Source organism: Mustela putorius, unplaced genomic scaffold (assembly GCF_011764305.1).
Source record: "Mustela putorius furo isolate JIRA1106 unplaced genomic scaffold, ASM1176430v1.1 tig00003853_pilon_pilon_pilon, whole genome shotgun sequence".
Lineage (NCBI taxonomy): Eukaryota > Metazoa > Chordata > Mammalia > Carnivora > Mustelidae > Mustela > Mustela putorius.
This window is the reverse complement of record NW_025422005.1, coordinates 38589526-38606213: the sequence shown is the minus strand read 5'-3', so window position 1 is coordinate 38606213 and position 16688 is coordinate 38589526. Positions and strand designations below refer to the sequence as shown.

At 35.1% G+C, this 16688-nt stretch overlaps 1 protein-coding gene across 1 annotated transcript in view; it reads left to right on the top strand.

Annotated features, from left to right (window-relative positions):
• AGBL4 (AGBL carboxypeptidase 4) overlaps positions 1-16688 on the top strand; it is a 1601862-nt gene that overhangs the window by 826713 nt on the left and 758461 nt on the right. Inside the window, exon 4 of the mRNA XM_045064492.1 lies at positions 6454-6548. Within this exon, the coding sequence (XP_044920427.1) occupies positions 6454-6548 (95 nt within the window). The remainder of the gene's footprint in view (positions 1-6453; positions 6549-16688) is intronic.

Below are 16688 nucleotides of genomic sequence, written 5' to 3'. Positions count from 1 at the left end.
CTCATATCTAATTTAAATTCTTATTTTTTCCTCAGTATCCTTTTGTCATATTTGTTAATTCACTATGTTGAATTTTGGAAATATCATCTGTTCTGCATTTTAACTTGTCTACTGAATTTTAAGATCAGTTAGTATAAAAAATGTATTTCTAGAAGCCCTCTTTAATTTTTTAGAGAATACTTCTGGTCTTTAATTTTTTATTGTGTTTTGTTTGTTTTCATCTGTTTGAAATGTTATTTTAATTTTTTAGTCATTTCAAAAATACTTTACTTATAGTTGACCAGACAGTTTTATGACTTGAAATTCTCTGTGGCCAAATTCATTATTTATTTTTTGGTTGAGTCTCACTTTTAGTGTGGATTATTTCCTTATATGTTTTATAAATATGCGTGAAAGCTTAACCTCACACAGGACCTCGTTTATGGAAATTCTGTGTTCTTGCGCTGCAAATGTGTGCATTTCAAGCAACATTTCACTGTTTTTCCTAGGGATATAGGGATATTTCCAGGGATATCTGCCTTTAACTAAAATTATTTTAAATATTTGACCTGGGTTCTTAAGTCCAACTTGTAGTATAGTTTCAAACCAAATGTAAAAATGTTCTGGCCCATTTCTTAAAATTACTTTTTCTACCCCAAGCCCAGAAATAGTTAGGTATGCTTCTTTGTCATTTCACACTGCTTGTGAGTGATTTCTTTCTAGAGCATAGTTCTATTAATACTATATCTTTTGAGAGTACTGGATTTATGGAGGTATCTCATTCCAAACTCCTGGCTCATGCAGATTTAAGGCCTCATTTGCTATCCTTGTATGGATATTAAAATGTAGGTTCTTAGATACCAAGACCAATAACCTGCTTTCTGTACCTCTGTATTTTTCTGGCATCTGTAGATTTCTATTTATTAGGAACTCATTAAGTAAAGAATGTTCCCAAACATACCTATGGTTTCTAGGACTTTCCAAAAGGTTATCTATGGCAGTATTGTCCAACTTTTTTCATGCCTAGGTATAGAGAAAATATTAATTCACACAGAGAAGATGATATTGTACAGAATATTAGGGTAACTGGGGAACATTTTTTGGATAACCATATGAAATTTGGTAAAAAAATTAACACATAATTTAAAAATAAACCCAAATTATAAAGAGGAAATCAAATGTTAAGTTTATTTAGACAAACCATGAGAGATTCTGGACTCTGGGAAACAAACTGAGGGTCACAGAAGGGAGAGGTGGTGGGGGGATGAGGTAGCCAGTTTGGGGGTATTTAGGAGGGCACGTGTCGTGATGACCACTGGGTGTTATATGCAACTAATGAATCGTTGAACACTACATCAAAAACTAGTGATGTAATAATATATGTTGGCTAACCAAACATAATAAATAAATAAATAAATAAATAAATAAATAAATAGAATTCAGTAAATAAAAAAAAAAAGAAAGAGAGAAAAGCAAAAGAATTTCTTTGGCTCCCATAAGATTAAAGTCATACTGACTTGTACATTAATAAAAATATAAGAAAAAGCCTAACTTTCTGGAATGTTCTTCCTCATCATGATGTGTAATTCTATATGTAAAACAAAACAAAATATATAACCCTGCCCCAAATGTTCCTTCCCTGGAGCACTCTTTTCTTTGTGAAGATTGTGTATTATCCCAGGCAGCTGTCATGACTTAGGTTTGAATAGAACTCTTTCCTTTCTCTCTAAAATGTTAAAAATCAATCAATCAATCTTCACATTTTTAATTGAAACTCTTCGTTTTGTGTCTGGGAACATATCATTTTTATATGAGACTTTTATTTCTGTAATAGATACATGCTATTCCTAATCAAGACTTTTCAGTGACAACCTCTTCAAAATCTTAATAGTCACCATCATCAATGAGAAACTGTTCACACAATAAAGTGATAAAAATTTAAAACTGTTCAAATATTTAAACTGTATGAAATAATATTTAAGTCATTCAACAGCTTTCCCTTACCTTTCACTCATAATTGCAATGTTGACATTTCATGTGAAAATTAAATGATTTTCACATATAATCAGACTTTTAATAAAATGTTTTTAGGTAATGAAATATTTTAAAATTGTTATGACCCTCTTGTTTATATCATGCACATGTCTATTTAGAATAGTCCCTGGGAGTATCTTGGATATCCTTAAGTGGGAAACCTATTCATGATTAGACAAAAGTATTGGATATATGCAAAGCCAGAGAATCAAGTCCACTGGCTAGCCAGCATGCAGGCTCATCATTATACCTCTGGCCACACTGGATTCTTCCATGGTTTACACCTAGAATGAAGTTTGCACTCCTTCATAGCAACATGAACTGCTGGTCAGAATAGACAGAGCTCTGTACCTCACATATGGTGGCTTGAGAGCTAGAATCCATCCCCAGCCTATCAGTGTGCTGCAGGTCACTATTTACAAAGCTCTGACCTAGAAAACCTTACTGCTAAAACAAGAAGCCTAGATTAAAATTTTAAATCTGAAGAAGAAAGAAAGAGAAATAAAAGGAAGAAAGGAAGGAGAATCAAAATTTCCCATTTTATTGAAGATAAGGAGGAATGTTTGATAAATATTGAGTACCTCTTATCAGGTAGGTACAATGTACTGGGTGATTAACTTAACCTCATAGATTTTTATAGAAGTTTGTTAGAATGCTGTTATCATAACAATTTTAAATATAAATAATCAATAGAAAAAATTATCTTGCCCAAGTTCACAGAACTAGTAGGGAACTGGGTTTCAGTCCAGATGTATCTGTCTAGAATGTCCATGATCTTGCTACTTATTAACTTAATGTAATCTCAATATTACTTGCCTCATCTATAAATAAGGGATAATAAATAGTCTATGTCTCAAAAAGTTCATTATCCTCAAAATAAATGAAATAATTCATCTGATATCAGAGTGTACGATTGAAATTGAGGCCCAACATCAGTAGTTTTTAAAAGTTACCAAGTGATTCTAATATCTTATGAGGTGATTCTAATATACAAAACACTGAAATATTGTGAACAAGTGCTTAACTCAGAATTTGGTACATAGAAAAGTACTTAGGAGTTGTTAGCTATTATAACTGTTGTTACCATTGCCTTATGGATGCCATTTCTTGTGATGTATTTGGGGTAAATAATAGATACTTAAGTGTAAAATACAGGGGGCCAACATTTCCTGCACTGCCTACTTCCACATATGTTTGATTCTCACAGCCACATTTGGCTTGCTCAATAGGCTGGAAAATTAAAAAAAAAAAAAAAGTTTGGGTGGAGAATGGCAAGAGATGTTGTTCTCTTTTCATGGAGTGTCATAGAGAAAGTATAGTTTTTATGAGTCTTTATTTCAATTTCTTCATGTCTAAAATTGGGCTAAAATAGATAACTTTTGTTTATGGATGGAACAGCTAAATAATATAGCATATTTAAAAGATCTGGGAAATCTTCCTGTGCAGAGGATAGTAGGATATTGATGATCAATGGATATTTCACTTTCTCATTTCTTTATTCCAGCTTCACAGATGAACAGTATTTCTATATTAGATTTCCCTTATACTTAGCATTAATCTAGATCCTAAAAGTGCAGCATGGCTTCCAGGTTCACTGGAAATGGATATGACATCTGGAAAATCTCAGAAGAGAAAAGGGAAATTAGCCCTGTAAAGTTCAAAGGCCATTTGTTACCTTGATATTGATTTTCTTAAGTCAGACAGTAGTCAAGACCCTGGGAGAAGTAATTGAACTGACAAGAGGCAGGTCCAGGTTATTAATAATTGAAGAGTCTTGGGCATTCTTTATGACTTAATTTAATGACAGAAGAGAGGTCTGCAACTGAAAATGCCCTGTGATGGGTGATTGGTAGCTGGGTCTCTGAGCAGAAAGGAAAACACGCTATACCTAAGAGCTAATTTCATAGAACAAAGCATTCTATGGTAGTCCCATATATGAAGACAGAGAAGATAGTTTTGATTTTCTCTTTTAAGAAAACAAAACTTTAAAGGCTTAAGAAATTGCCATTGTATTTATTTTTGTCCTTTACAAATCTGGCTTGGTTATAGTTATGGAATTTTGGAACTTTAGTGAATAACTCAAGGGTAGAGATCATGGACATTTTACTTATCTTTTTTATTCCCTAGATTTAAATGTCAACTCTCCATAGATTAATTGCATGACTTTGGACAAATTGATTAACTTCTCTGAGCTCATTTTCTACATCTGTAAAATGGAGAGGTTAATATTTTAGTTATAGAAAATACTTAATTTTAGTTATAGAAAAAATATTTAAACATTTATAAAAATGTATAAAATTCCTAGCACTTGATATTATATAATACATCACACAATAAATATTTCAATGCAATAATATGTGAATTTTGATGCTTCCTTCTCTTTCACTACCTATGGATAGAAAAACTAGCCTATGGTAACCTTTTGAAAGTTGCCCTATTTCTCTGACTATTCTTCCTGCCCTTGCTCTAGTCCTCATCTTCTCTCCTTTGGACTTAATTTCAATGGTCGTTGAGTATCTTTTATCCCCAATACTCTTCTCTTTCACCATCTCTCTTCTCCACTTGTAATAATAAATTCTTTACCAAATCAAAGGCTGATCTCTCTTTTTAAAATTTTTTAAATTACTTTTCAGTGTACTAGAATTCATTGTTTATACACCACACCCAGTGCTCCATGCAATACGTGCCCTCCACTACCAGGCTCCCCCAACCTCCCACCCCCCACCCCTTCAAAACCCTTGGATTGTTTTTCAGAGTCAATAGTCTCTCATGGTTAATCTCCCCCTCTAATTTCCCTCAACTCCCTTCTCCTCTCCATCTCCCCATGTCCTCCATGTTATTTGTTATGCTCCACAAGTAAGTGAAACCATAAGATACTTGACTCTCTGCTTGACTTATTTCACTCAGTGTAATCTCTTCCAGTCCCATCCATGTTGCTACAAAAGTTGGGTATTCATCCTTTCTGATGGAGGCATAATACTCCATAGTGTATATGGACCACATCTTCCTTATCCATTCATCCGTTGAAGGGCATCTTGGTTCCTTCCACAGTTTGCGACCATGGCCATTTCTGCTATGAACATTGGGGTACAGATGGCCCTTCTTTTCACTACATCTGTATCTTTGGGGGTAAATACCCAGTAGTCCAATTACAGGGTCATAGAGAAGCTCTATTTTTAATTTCTTAAGGAATCTCCACACTGTTCTCCAAAGTGGCTGCACCAACTTGCACTCCCACCAGCAGTGTAAGAGGGTTCCCCTTTCTCCACATCCTCTCCAACACACATTATTTCCTGTCCTGCTAACTTGTGTAAAGTGGTATCTCAATGTGGTTTTAATTTGAATCTCCCTGATGGCTAGTGATGATGAACATTTTTTCATGTGTCTGATAGCCATTTGTATGTCTTTATTGGAGAAGTGTCTGTTCATGTCTTCTGCCCATTTTTTTTGACATGACTATCTGTTTTGTGTATGTTGGGTTTGAGGAGTTCTTTATAGATCCTGGATATCAGCCTTTTATCTGTACTGTCATTTGCAAATATCTTCTCCCATTCCGTGGGTTGGCTCTTTGTTTTATTGACTGTTTCCTTTGCTGTGCAGAAGCTTTTGATCTTGATGAAGTCCCAAAAAGTTCATTTTTGCTTTTTTTTCCTTTAAGGCTGATCTCTTTTAACTCTAGTACCCTTCTGGAAAGATTTTAGTATCTAGAGCACTCCACTACCCCATTTTAAAGGTGAAACCTGGAGAGGGGAAGGGACTTATCCAAGAACATATGCTCCTACAAATTGATGCCAAGATTAGGGTTAAGCTCAGAACCCCTGGCCCTGAGCAGAGGATAACAAAAGGAAGTGCAAAAGGGGACATATATCCTCCAGGTCTAGTGAAAGGGTGCTGAACAGTTACAGAACATTTGAATTTCAATTTTGCATTCAGTTATCTTTTTTGAACTTTAAATGCAACACTGTTACTCTAGTAATACTGTTACTCTTTTCCATATAAACTTTAGGTCAGCCTGGAGAAAGGGAGCAGTTAATAATAATAGTTAAAATTTATGTAACATTAACTATGTGCAAAGCATGGCTCCAAACACTATACATATATTACCTTACTTAATTATCATCAGTAATTCTAAGTACCCTAAGTACTTTATTATCCCCATTTTTCAAATGAAGAAACTGAGACATAGAAAGGTTTAGTAGCTTGGCAAGGTCACATGGCTTGAAAGTGGTAGAGTAGGTTCCAAAGTCTGTGCTCCTGACTACTATACTAAGATGGCACAAATACTTTGATATTCTGCAGGCACCATTTTTTTTCATTATATTGTTGGTAGCTATTTCATATGGCTTCTTCTAACCTTGCTTTATAATTTCCATTCCTGATTATCAAGAAGTGACAACTTGCAAAGCATAATCTTCTGATAAACTTTTCTCTTTTTTTCAGAGAGTCATTTTCAACATTGTTAACTTCAGTAAAACCAAGAGTCTATATAGAGATGGGATGGCCCCTATGGTGAAATCTACAAGCAGACCCAAATGGTAAGTGATCAGAATGGGGCCTCCTTCTGGTTGGGAATTTGATCCAGGTCTCAAAGTTTATTTGCTGAATGGCTAGGGTTTAGCCTCACTGGCACTGAGGGGAGTAAGTTGAGTTTCTTGATACCTATGGTTTGGGCTCTAGGTCTCAGGCTCTTTGAGAATGCTGTAATAAGGAACATGGTTCCTTATATGGAGTGACCAGCACTCCATTATTAGAGAAGGTATAGTCTGTTATTTGGTAAACTTCCTGCCTCTTATCATGGTATCTTTGGAAACATAACTGAAATTGATTCTATGTTGTTTTTATTTTTGTTTCTTAGACTGAGCATTGATGTTGTATAGAACATTGAGTGGGACATTGTATATATTTGTTGTATAATAACAAACAAATTTTTATGTAATATATTTTATGTAAAATAACAAAGAACATATTGTATAGAACATTGTATAGAACATGAGAACTAGGGTTTAGATTTCCCTTGCTTTGCTTGTTTTTTTTTTTTTTTTGTGGCATTTCTATATAGATGTTACATGCTTTGTGGATGTTAAAGTTATACTTGTTCATTGCTATAGCAAGGGTGAGGAGAGTTTGATAGGCTTATTTAAAATAGTATTAATTATGGGGGCACCTGGGTGGCTCAGTGGGTTAAAGTCTCTGCCTTTGGCTCAGGGCATGATCCCAGGGTCCTGGGATTGAGCCCCATGTCAGGCTCTCTGCTCATCAGGGAGCCTGCTTCCCTTCCTGTCTCTCTGCCTGCCTCTCTGCCTACTTGTGATCTCTGTCTGTCAAATAAATAAATAAAAATCTTTAAAAAATAAAATAAGTAAAATAAAATAGTATTAATTATGGTAGTGATGATGATGATGATGATGATGATAACTACTCTCACTTACTGAGATCCTATTCTTTCTACATATTTTACATTTCTGGCACTATTATCACAACAGTTTTGCAAGGGAGAGCTTACATATTCCTATATTACAGATTAAAAAATGGAGGCTAAGAGATGGTAGGTGTTTTCCCAATACCATAGATATTGAGAGGAGGAGCCTGTGGTATTGTTATTACCCCACAGTACCATCCAAACCGATCAATTTTTCATCCATCCATTCACTTATTCTTTCAACAAACATTGATTGAATGCACCAAAATTAGAGTTTTTAAAGACAGAAACAGTGTTATTAATCTATCACACTGTAGGTATTAATTAAATGCTTGTTGAACTAAACTGAATTCGTTATAAGAATTTACATGTAAAGTGCCTGGCACTTTCTAAGTGCTCAATAAATGTCATCTATTATTAATAGTATTATGTAAAACACTATACAAATGCAAGGAATTGTTAATATTATTCTAGCTTTGATCCATGTTCAAATTTTAATGCCTAGTGAGATTATCTCCAAGTGTCTATATTTATAGAAAACTAGCAATTCATAAATATTGAATTGTGCTTTTATCTATAAATGATACTTGGCAATTTTCTATAAATGCTGCGCTGAGAAGCTCAGGTTTGTAAAAGTGTACACATTGGATGATAATGAAAACGTTTTATTAAAAGATAAAAGTATCTTCCTGGTCTTGGTTTTTTGTTTTTGTTTTCTTGTTTTGCTGCATCAAGTCAACTATACTGCTATTCCTGGATCTCCTTTTGACGATGGGTTCTGGACAAGGGTTAGGCATTTGGCCTTTGTTTTGAGTTTCTGAACTCAGCCCAGTGGATAATAATATAGCACATATCTCTGCTAATAGGTATATGTGTAGATCTGTACTTCAAACCCTGCCAACAAAAGGACATAACTGTTGATCTAATCATGAGAGTCCTTGAAATAACATTGTACTTCTTTTATGAGGCTCTGTGTTGGAATCTTACACAGCAACAATAATCACCATCCCTTTTTCCCAACTATTCAATGCTTGAGTCTTCTCTTTTATTGTGCTTTTAAAAGTCTTAAGCTTTAATCATTTCATTTTGTTTTGTTTTATTTCTTACAGATTATCTTTGGGACCTTTCTGTCAGGGCTCTTGGCAAAATTTTAGAATATTAATGAGTCCTTGAATTTATATTATAATACCTGAGAATGAAGTTAGTACTCTTACCCAGTGTTGGCAGGCTCTTAGAAATAGCCATTTTCCAGTCATGGGGCTTTTCTAAATGTCTAAAAGAGCTTAAATATTAAGAATCAGTTTACTGTAGTTCATCAGGCTGGTAAGGTACAAGGTACCAGAGCAAATCAGGTTGTTGATAAGTCTCATCTTGCATCTTTTTGACTTGCTAACCCCAGAAATTGGATGAAAAGCTACTCACATGCCTTCATAGTCCCCCATTTTAAAACCAGACTGAGATACTGTTTACTTAGTAGGACTTTATTGGTCATCTTAATGTGTCACAGACTATTCTAGATATTGGGGATATAGTATGACAGAAAAGATCTGTCCTCAAAGGGAATTTTCTTTTTTAGAATTTTATCAACTGGCGGGACTGGAAGAGATTATGCTGAGTGAAATAAATCAAGCAGAGAGAGTCAATTTTCATATGGTTTCACTGATTTGTGGAGCATAACAAGTAGCATGGAGGACAAGGGGAGTTAGAGAGGAGAAGGAAGTTGAGGGAAATTGGAAGGGGAAGTGAACCATGAGAGACTATGGACTCTGAAAAACAATCTGAGGGTTTTGAAGGGGCGGGAGGTGGGAGATTGGGGGAGCCAGGTGGTGAGTATTGGAGAGGGCATAGCTTGCATGGAGCACTGGGTGTGGTGCAAAAAAAAAATGAATACTGTTACCCTGAAAAAAATTAAATTTTTAAAAAAAATTATTTAAAAAAAAAAAGAATTTTGTTAACTCATTTATACATGCCATAATTGTTCCACTCTGGTTTGCTGATGGTTTGTTCTGAGGATTGTTTCTGCCCCTTTGGTGTTTTCTGCTTAGGACTTTCTTCTCTTTCTTGTGTCAGTTACCTGTACCAGAACCTGTCTTCCAGTAGTCATTCTAAATGTTCTTAGGGCAACACAAAAATTGTACACGACCGTTTGGCTCTCAGATTATTAGATATTATTGGCCCTGAGGAGTTCATCATAATTTAGGATTCTAGAAAAGAGCCGGAGTCAAAACTGACAAAGACATTGTAGATTGAAGTATTAGAATATCTCCTCTAGTGTTTTCCTAGTTCTGGTTTTCCCCAAATCCAAGACAACCAAACAAAAGAAATTTCTGATACTTTTCTTATCTAGGGACTTCACTTCCTTTAATATTCTGAACAGGCCTTGGAAACAAACTTACCTCCTGACAAATACTAAAAATTCTAAATTTCCTGGGTGAAATATGTACCAGATTAGGAAAGACACTTTCACCTCTTCAAGGCGAAATAAGACATTCTTCTTCACCTCTGTTATAGGGACCCATAACTGATGGGCCAAGAAAGACCAAGTAAAAGTAAAAGATGACCAATAAAGTCCTACTAAATAAACAGTATCTCAGTCTGGTTTTTAAAAAGGGAGACTATGAGGTGCCTCGTTAGCACAGTAGGTAGCGCATCAGTCTCATAAAAAGGGGGACTATGAAGGCATGTGAGTAGCTTTGCATCCAAAGTCTAAGGTTAGCAAAGTCAAAAAGATTACCAAAACTACACTAAGGCCTGAAGGCAATCAACTAGTTGTAGAAAACAGATGAACAAAAGAAGCAGCTAAAAAGCCATTGAGCAAATATATGGCTACTCAAGATTGTTCTGCCTTGAGGAGATAAGGTCAGAATATCTAGCAACAAAATGGAGAAGCTGAAAAATTCAGAAACTTTCTGCTTATTTTAGCTCACTCTATTTTTATTTCCATATTAGACTTCTTAAGAAGTGTTGGTGGTTAAGGCTGAAGTTTATGCAACAGCAATTTATTATTTTTTTTAAATATTGTCCAAGGTTGAAGTTGCTTTGTGATAGGCATTGCAGGGAACTGACATTACAAGACAGCCAAAATCTATATTCTTACTCAAGCAGAAACTAAGGCTAGGATATTTGTACAAGCAGTAAGTGGTGGCATCCAGAGACTTCAGAACTCCCAAGTTTACATTTCCTTCCATGTTCTATGTGTGGGGAAGGTGGGAGAAGGAGACACAAATAAGCAAGAAGTTGCATACTGGTGTTTGGCCTTTGGCAGATCTGAAACAAGTTTTCTGATTGATTTGTCGATTTTGGAAGATTGAGGAGTTTAATCTAAATCTCAAAAGTGGCTTCCATTTAACATAATTTTATTGAGCATCTAACTTTATGGTAGGTCTTGGGGTGATAATATGAATAATCTGATCTACATTATTTCTTTAAAATTTTATTTTCAACAAGTTGAAATTAAACACAAACAGAAATAGGTACAAAATAAATTGCATTATGCTAAAAACCATTAGGGAATTACATAAAGTATGCTTTAGGATTAGAGAAAAGAAAGAAAATTATATGATTAAGACTGTGGATTGTAAAGGAGAACCTTTGGGTGCACTTGGTACTTCAGGTAGAACTCAAGGAAATGGGACATGAACAAAATTAAGGAAATGGAATTCCAGATGGAAGATACAACATGATGAACTATGACATTTCTTTTATATGCCTCAGTTTCCTTGCTGTAAAATGTAAAATAGCTTTTTCAGTTTTATAAGTAACACATGTGAAATGGATAACTTTAAAATGTTTCAAATAACTTAAAAATTTATTAATTTCCCTGACCATTTCTTTCCTTTTCCCCTTTCTCACTCAAGAATGATTGGGTGAGGCTTCTTTTCCTCCCTCCTTTTCTTCCTTTTTTTCCTCCTTCTCTCCTCCCTCCTTCTCCCTGTCAATAAATCTTTACAAGTAGTTACAGTAGATCAGGAATTATGCAAGGTATCAGAACAAAATAGTAGGAGGAGATATGATAACTGTTATCATAAGGCTCATAGTCTACTGGGCTAGGAATCAAACATCTAAGTATAGAAAAGTGTGATAACTATGACAACAGGGAGAGTTAAGCATGCTGTGGCATCTATTCGGCATTTAAGTCTTAACCTGCCCAAAGGATAGGAGACCTTCCCTAGGTGTGTTACTTATGCTGAGAACTAAAGGATAAATAGGTGATATCATAGTAAGCAGGGATATGTGTGAAGTAATAAAATGTATTTGAAGTCAAAGGGATGAGACAGAAAATTGCATTTTTAAAAATATTTTATTTATTTATTTGAAAGAGAGAGTGATATCACAAGTAGGCATAGAGGCAGGCAGAGAAAGGGGGGGAAGCAGGCTTCCTGCCAAGCAGAGAGCCCGATATGGGGCTCCATCCCAGGACCCCAAGATCATGACCTGAGCTGAAGGCAGATGTTTAACCCTTTGAGCCACCCCGGTGCCCCAGAACATTGCATTTTTAATGATAAAAGGCCAATATGATTGGAACATGAAATTCTAAAGAGAAGGTGACTAGAGAAATAGATAGGAGTGATATTGAGAGGATTTCTGTAAGCCAAAGTAAAGATCTGGACTTGATTCTGAAGGCACTGTAAAGAAAATGAAGAAATTAAGCAGGATATGATCAGAATGGCATTTTAGAAAGATCAGTCTTAATACTTAATAGAGAATATTTCAGAAGGAGGGCAGTTGTTTGGGGGTCTTTTGCAATACCTTAGGCTAAAGCTGATGATGGATTAAGTTGGTAACAGTAAGTCATGAAAACAAGTGGATGAATTTGAGGGTTAACAGAAGATTGAATCAATTTAACCTTTTTTTTTCTTTTTTGTCTTATGTATCTATTTTTAAAATTTTTTTAAATTTCTTTTCAGCGTAACAGTATCCATTGTTTTTGCACCACACCCAGTGCTCCATGCAATCCATGCTCTCTCTAATCCCACCACCTGGTTCCCCCCCAACATCCCATCCCCCGCCCCTTCAAAAGCCTCAGATTGGATGAATACCCAACTTTTGTAGCAACATGGATGGGACTGGAAGAGATTATGCTGAAAAACAATTTAATTTTTTGATTGAATAGATGTAGAGGATAAAAGAGAGATAAGAGTTTTAGATGATTCCTGGGTTTTCTGGCATATGCCACACAAGGGCTGGTGGTGTCATTTACTGAAAAAAAAGGGGGGGGTAATAAGAAGAAAGAGTTTTGGCAGATTTGGATGGAAAAGTATGATCTTGGACTTGGAAATATGCAGCTAGAAGAGCCTGAGAGATATCCAAATATAGATGTCAAGTAGGCTGTAGGGTGTATTGGTAAAAGACCCAAGAGAGGAATCTGGAGGTATAGACTCAGAGGCAACAGCCTGTACATGATAACCAGAATGGTGGGGTCAGATATGGTGTCTCAGGGAGATGTATAGACTCAAGAGGGAAGATTAGGACAGGGCTCTGAGAAATTCCTAGGTGTAAAAGTCTGGTAGGGGATGAGAAACTCACAAAAGAGGATAGGAGGAACTGGCCAGAAGGGTAGAAAGAAAGCTAAAATAGTATGGTGTCATGTAACCAAGAAGAGAGGTTTTTTCTAAAAAAGAGGGAGTGACTAACACTGCCAACTGCTACTGAAAGGTCAAACATAATTAAAGTAATAAAATGCCCAATGCTTGTAGAGATGTAGAGGTCATTAGAGACTTTATTGTGTGCCATTTTAGTGACATGGCAGTAGTTCCAGCCAGCTGTGTGAGATAATGAATGAGTTGGGGGGATGAAGAAAGTGTAAAGAAATGGAGATCATAAATATAGATGGTTCTTTCAAAAGTTTGGCTATGAAAATTCAAGAAAGAGATACAAGTCCAAGGGATAGACAACAAATTAACAGGCAGTTATAATAAATACCCTTTTGAATTAAGGGTAGTGATAGTTATGTGCAAATAGCATTGGTTCTATATTATCCTTAATGTAATGATAATCTTCAGGCTTGACCTTGTGAAATGAGAAACTAAACTTTGGATATTAAACATGCATTTTCTGAAATAATGGGGCTGTACCCTATTGTAACAAAAAATAACATTTTGTTTAAAAATTATGAATTAATAGATTCATATTTAAACACAAATAAGTCATACATTTAAAATTAAATTATATCCCTTGCCCCCCATATACCTGATCTTCCTGCTTTATTCTTCTGTATAACACTTATTACCACCATCTAGAAAACTATAATGTATTATTTATTTTGTTACCAGTCCCTCCATCTATTAGAAAGTAAGCCATGGGAATAGGGATTTTTATCATCTTTGTATTCATTTGTGTATCCTTAGCACCCCAAACTGTGCTTGGTATATAGGACACACTCAATAAATATTTGTTAAATAAATGAATTAATCCATTATCCTTTTGCTAAATCTAACAGTTTTTAAAATTTTACATATTATTTTTTAATTTTTTGTTTCCATGAGCACATTTTCACACAGTAGGAATCATACACACACACACACACACACATATATATATATGTATGTATATATACCATTTTATATTCTATTCATTTAACATGGTATCAAAACAATTTGTCCTATTTTTTAATATTGTTCATTATACCATAGTTGGAGAATTGTTTACTGCTTTTATATATCATAATTTACTCTATCATATCTTCATTGGTGAACATTGTTTTTTAATATAATATATTTTTTTAAAGTAGATAATATTAGATAGACAGATAGATGAAAGAGAGAGAGAGATTTGCCAAATTATTTTTTAGAAACAGTTCCTAAAAGAGAGATTGTAGGATTGATGACTATAAGCTTCTGCTATGCATGCTCTTGAAATATGTTGCACCAGTTTAAAATGCTACCCTTGGTCTGTCTCTTTATCAGTTTTACTGCAATCTGGACAACATTAAGAATTGTCATTGAAAAAAAATAGTTTAAGAGCTGTAAGATGATCCTTTTGTTGTTGTCTTGTTTTGTTGTTGTTCTCATTTGAGCTTGTGTCTTAAGAATATTGGCATTAGTATAGTCTTAAAACTGAGTTTCCAAAAATAAATATAATGGCATTAAAAAGAAAAGGTAAGATATTACAGACATTCTGGGAAAGGATGGAGTAGATGCACTCTTCCCTATTTCTCCCACTAAGTACGGCTAAAAACCATATATATTACTTTTGGAACAAACAGAAGACCGAAAGTAGAGAGAAGGGGAAGATTGACTAAGTTTCTCAGAACCTCACGAACTGATATAGTGGTGAGTTCCCTGCATTTCATTTTTGCTTCATATGTGCTAGAATGTTTACTTGAGGAGCCAGAAGCCTAGAAATGCCAATATGCATAGACAAAAACAAGTCCTCCAAAAAGTCTTCTTGCAAACTAAAGACCAAAAAAGAGGAGGGGGAGTTCAGCCCAGTAAGACAGAAAATTTTGAGATAGTAATTGCCCACTCTAGCCAAACACCAGGATAAAATTGCCCACATCCACCCTCCCCAACAAAGGAGAAGTGGGGAACCTAGATGTCCATCTTTGTTCCAACCCTCCACCAGGTGGGGTCAGAAAAGTAGGGAACTGGGAATTTCATTCCTGCTAGTCAGTAATGAATCCTTGCCTCTTCTCCATGATGTCAGACCACATGAGGAATCTGAAATTTTATCAGCCACTTGAAGTTGGGATTATTAGCAGAGTACAGGAGGTAGAGAAAAGAATAAATGAACCTGAGGATAGAACAATAGGAGAACTAGATCTAAACAATGAATTAATAAATAGGCTTAAAAAATAAAGAGCACCTCAGGGACCTGCAGGACCAAAAATCTAACATTCATGTCACTAGAATTCCAGAAGGAGAGGTGAAAAATTTGAAATGGCTGAAATCTCAAATTTGACAAAAGACATAAACCTACAGAGTCAAAAGAATGAGTGAACCCCAAACGGGAAAAAAAGTGAGGGAAATCTAGGCCATGAAACATCATGACCAAACTAAGGAAAGAAAGAATCTTAAAAGCAGCAAGAGAAAATAACACCTTATCTATATTGGAAAATAAGGTTGATCACAACAGATTTCACATCAGAAACTATAGAGGACAAAGGAAAGTGGCACAATGTCCTTCAATACTGAAACAAAAGAACTGTAAACTCAGAATTCGATATCCAGCAAAAATATCCTTCAAGAAATCAAGACATTTTGGTGAAGGAAAAGTTTCAACAAAATAAAAGAGTATTTTAAGACCTACCCTAAAAGAATGGGAAAAGGAAGTTCTTAAAAGAGAAAAGAAATGATAAAAGAATGTCTCTTGGAATGTCAAAAAGAAAAAAACAAAACAAAACAAAAAAAGAAAAACATAAAAAGTAAAAATATAGGTAAATAAAATAAACTACTTTTTCTCTATTTTCTAAATTATGCTTGATGTTGAAGCAATAATTATAACATTGATGCAGTTTTCAATATATGTAGAGGAAATATTTAACATAATCATATTATATGTGGAAAGGTAAAGGGACTTAAAAGGAGGTAGAATTTTTGCTCTTATCTCAAAGTGGTAAATTTCAACATCAATATACTGTGATAAGTTATGTATAATATAGAGTGGTAAGGGATAGTGGGGTGGGTGTGATCATAAGGGGTAGCATCTTAGAAATCTTTATGGTGATGAAATAGTTCTGTATCTTGATTGTGGTGTGATTACATATTATAAAATGGCATATAACTATTCACTCATGTACCAGTATAAATTTCCTGGGTTTGAAATTGTTCTTCAGTATTCATAACTATAGTTATATAAGATGCAGCCTTTGAGGGAACCCAGATGAAGGGTACACAAGACCTCTCTATACTATTTTTGCAAATGCATGAGAATCTATAATTATCTCAGAGGGGGCCAAGATGGTGGAGGAGTAGGAAACCCTATTTCAACTGGTCTCTGAATTGAGCTAGATATCTACCAGACCACTCTGAACATCCACGAAATCAGCCTGAGATGTAAGAAGAAACATCAGGACCAATACCAACAGAATATCTCCAGTGGTTCATTTAAAGGTATGTGTGTGTGTGGGGGGGAGATGTGATTCTGTAGGCAGATATTAGAAGATAAACAGAAGGGAGAGGGAGGTGCCATAAGCACTGGTGCCAGGAAGATGAAATAACACAGAGTGCCAAAATGTCCCACATTGGGGGCTTGGCACAGACTCACGAACCAGTAGTAGCAGGGAAAGGACTTTACTACATCCCCAGACTGAAACCTG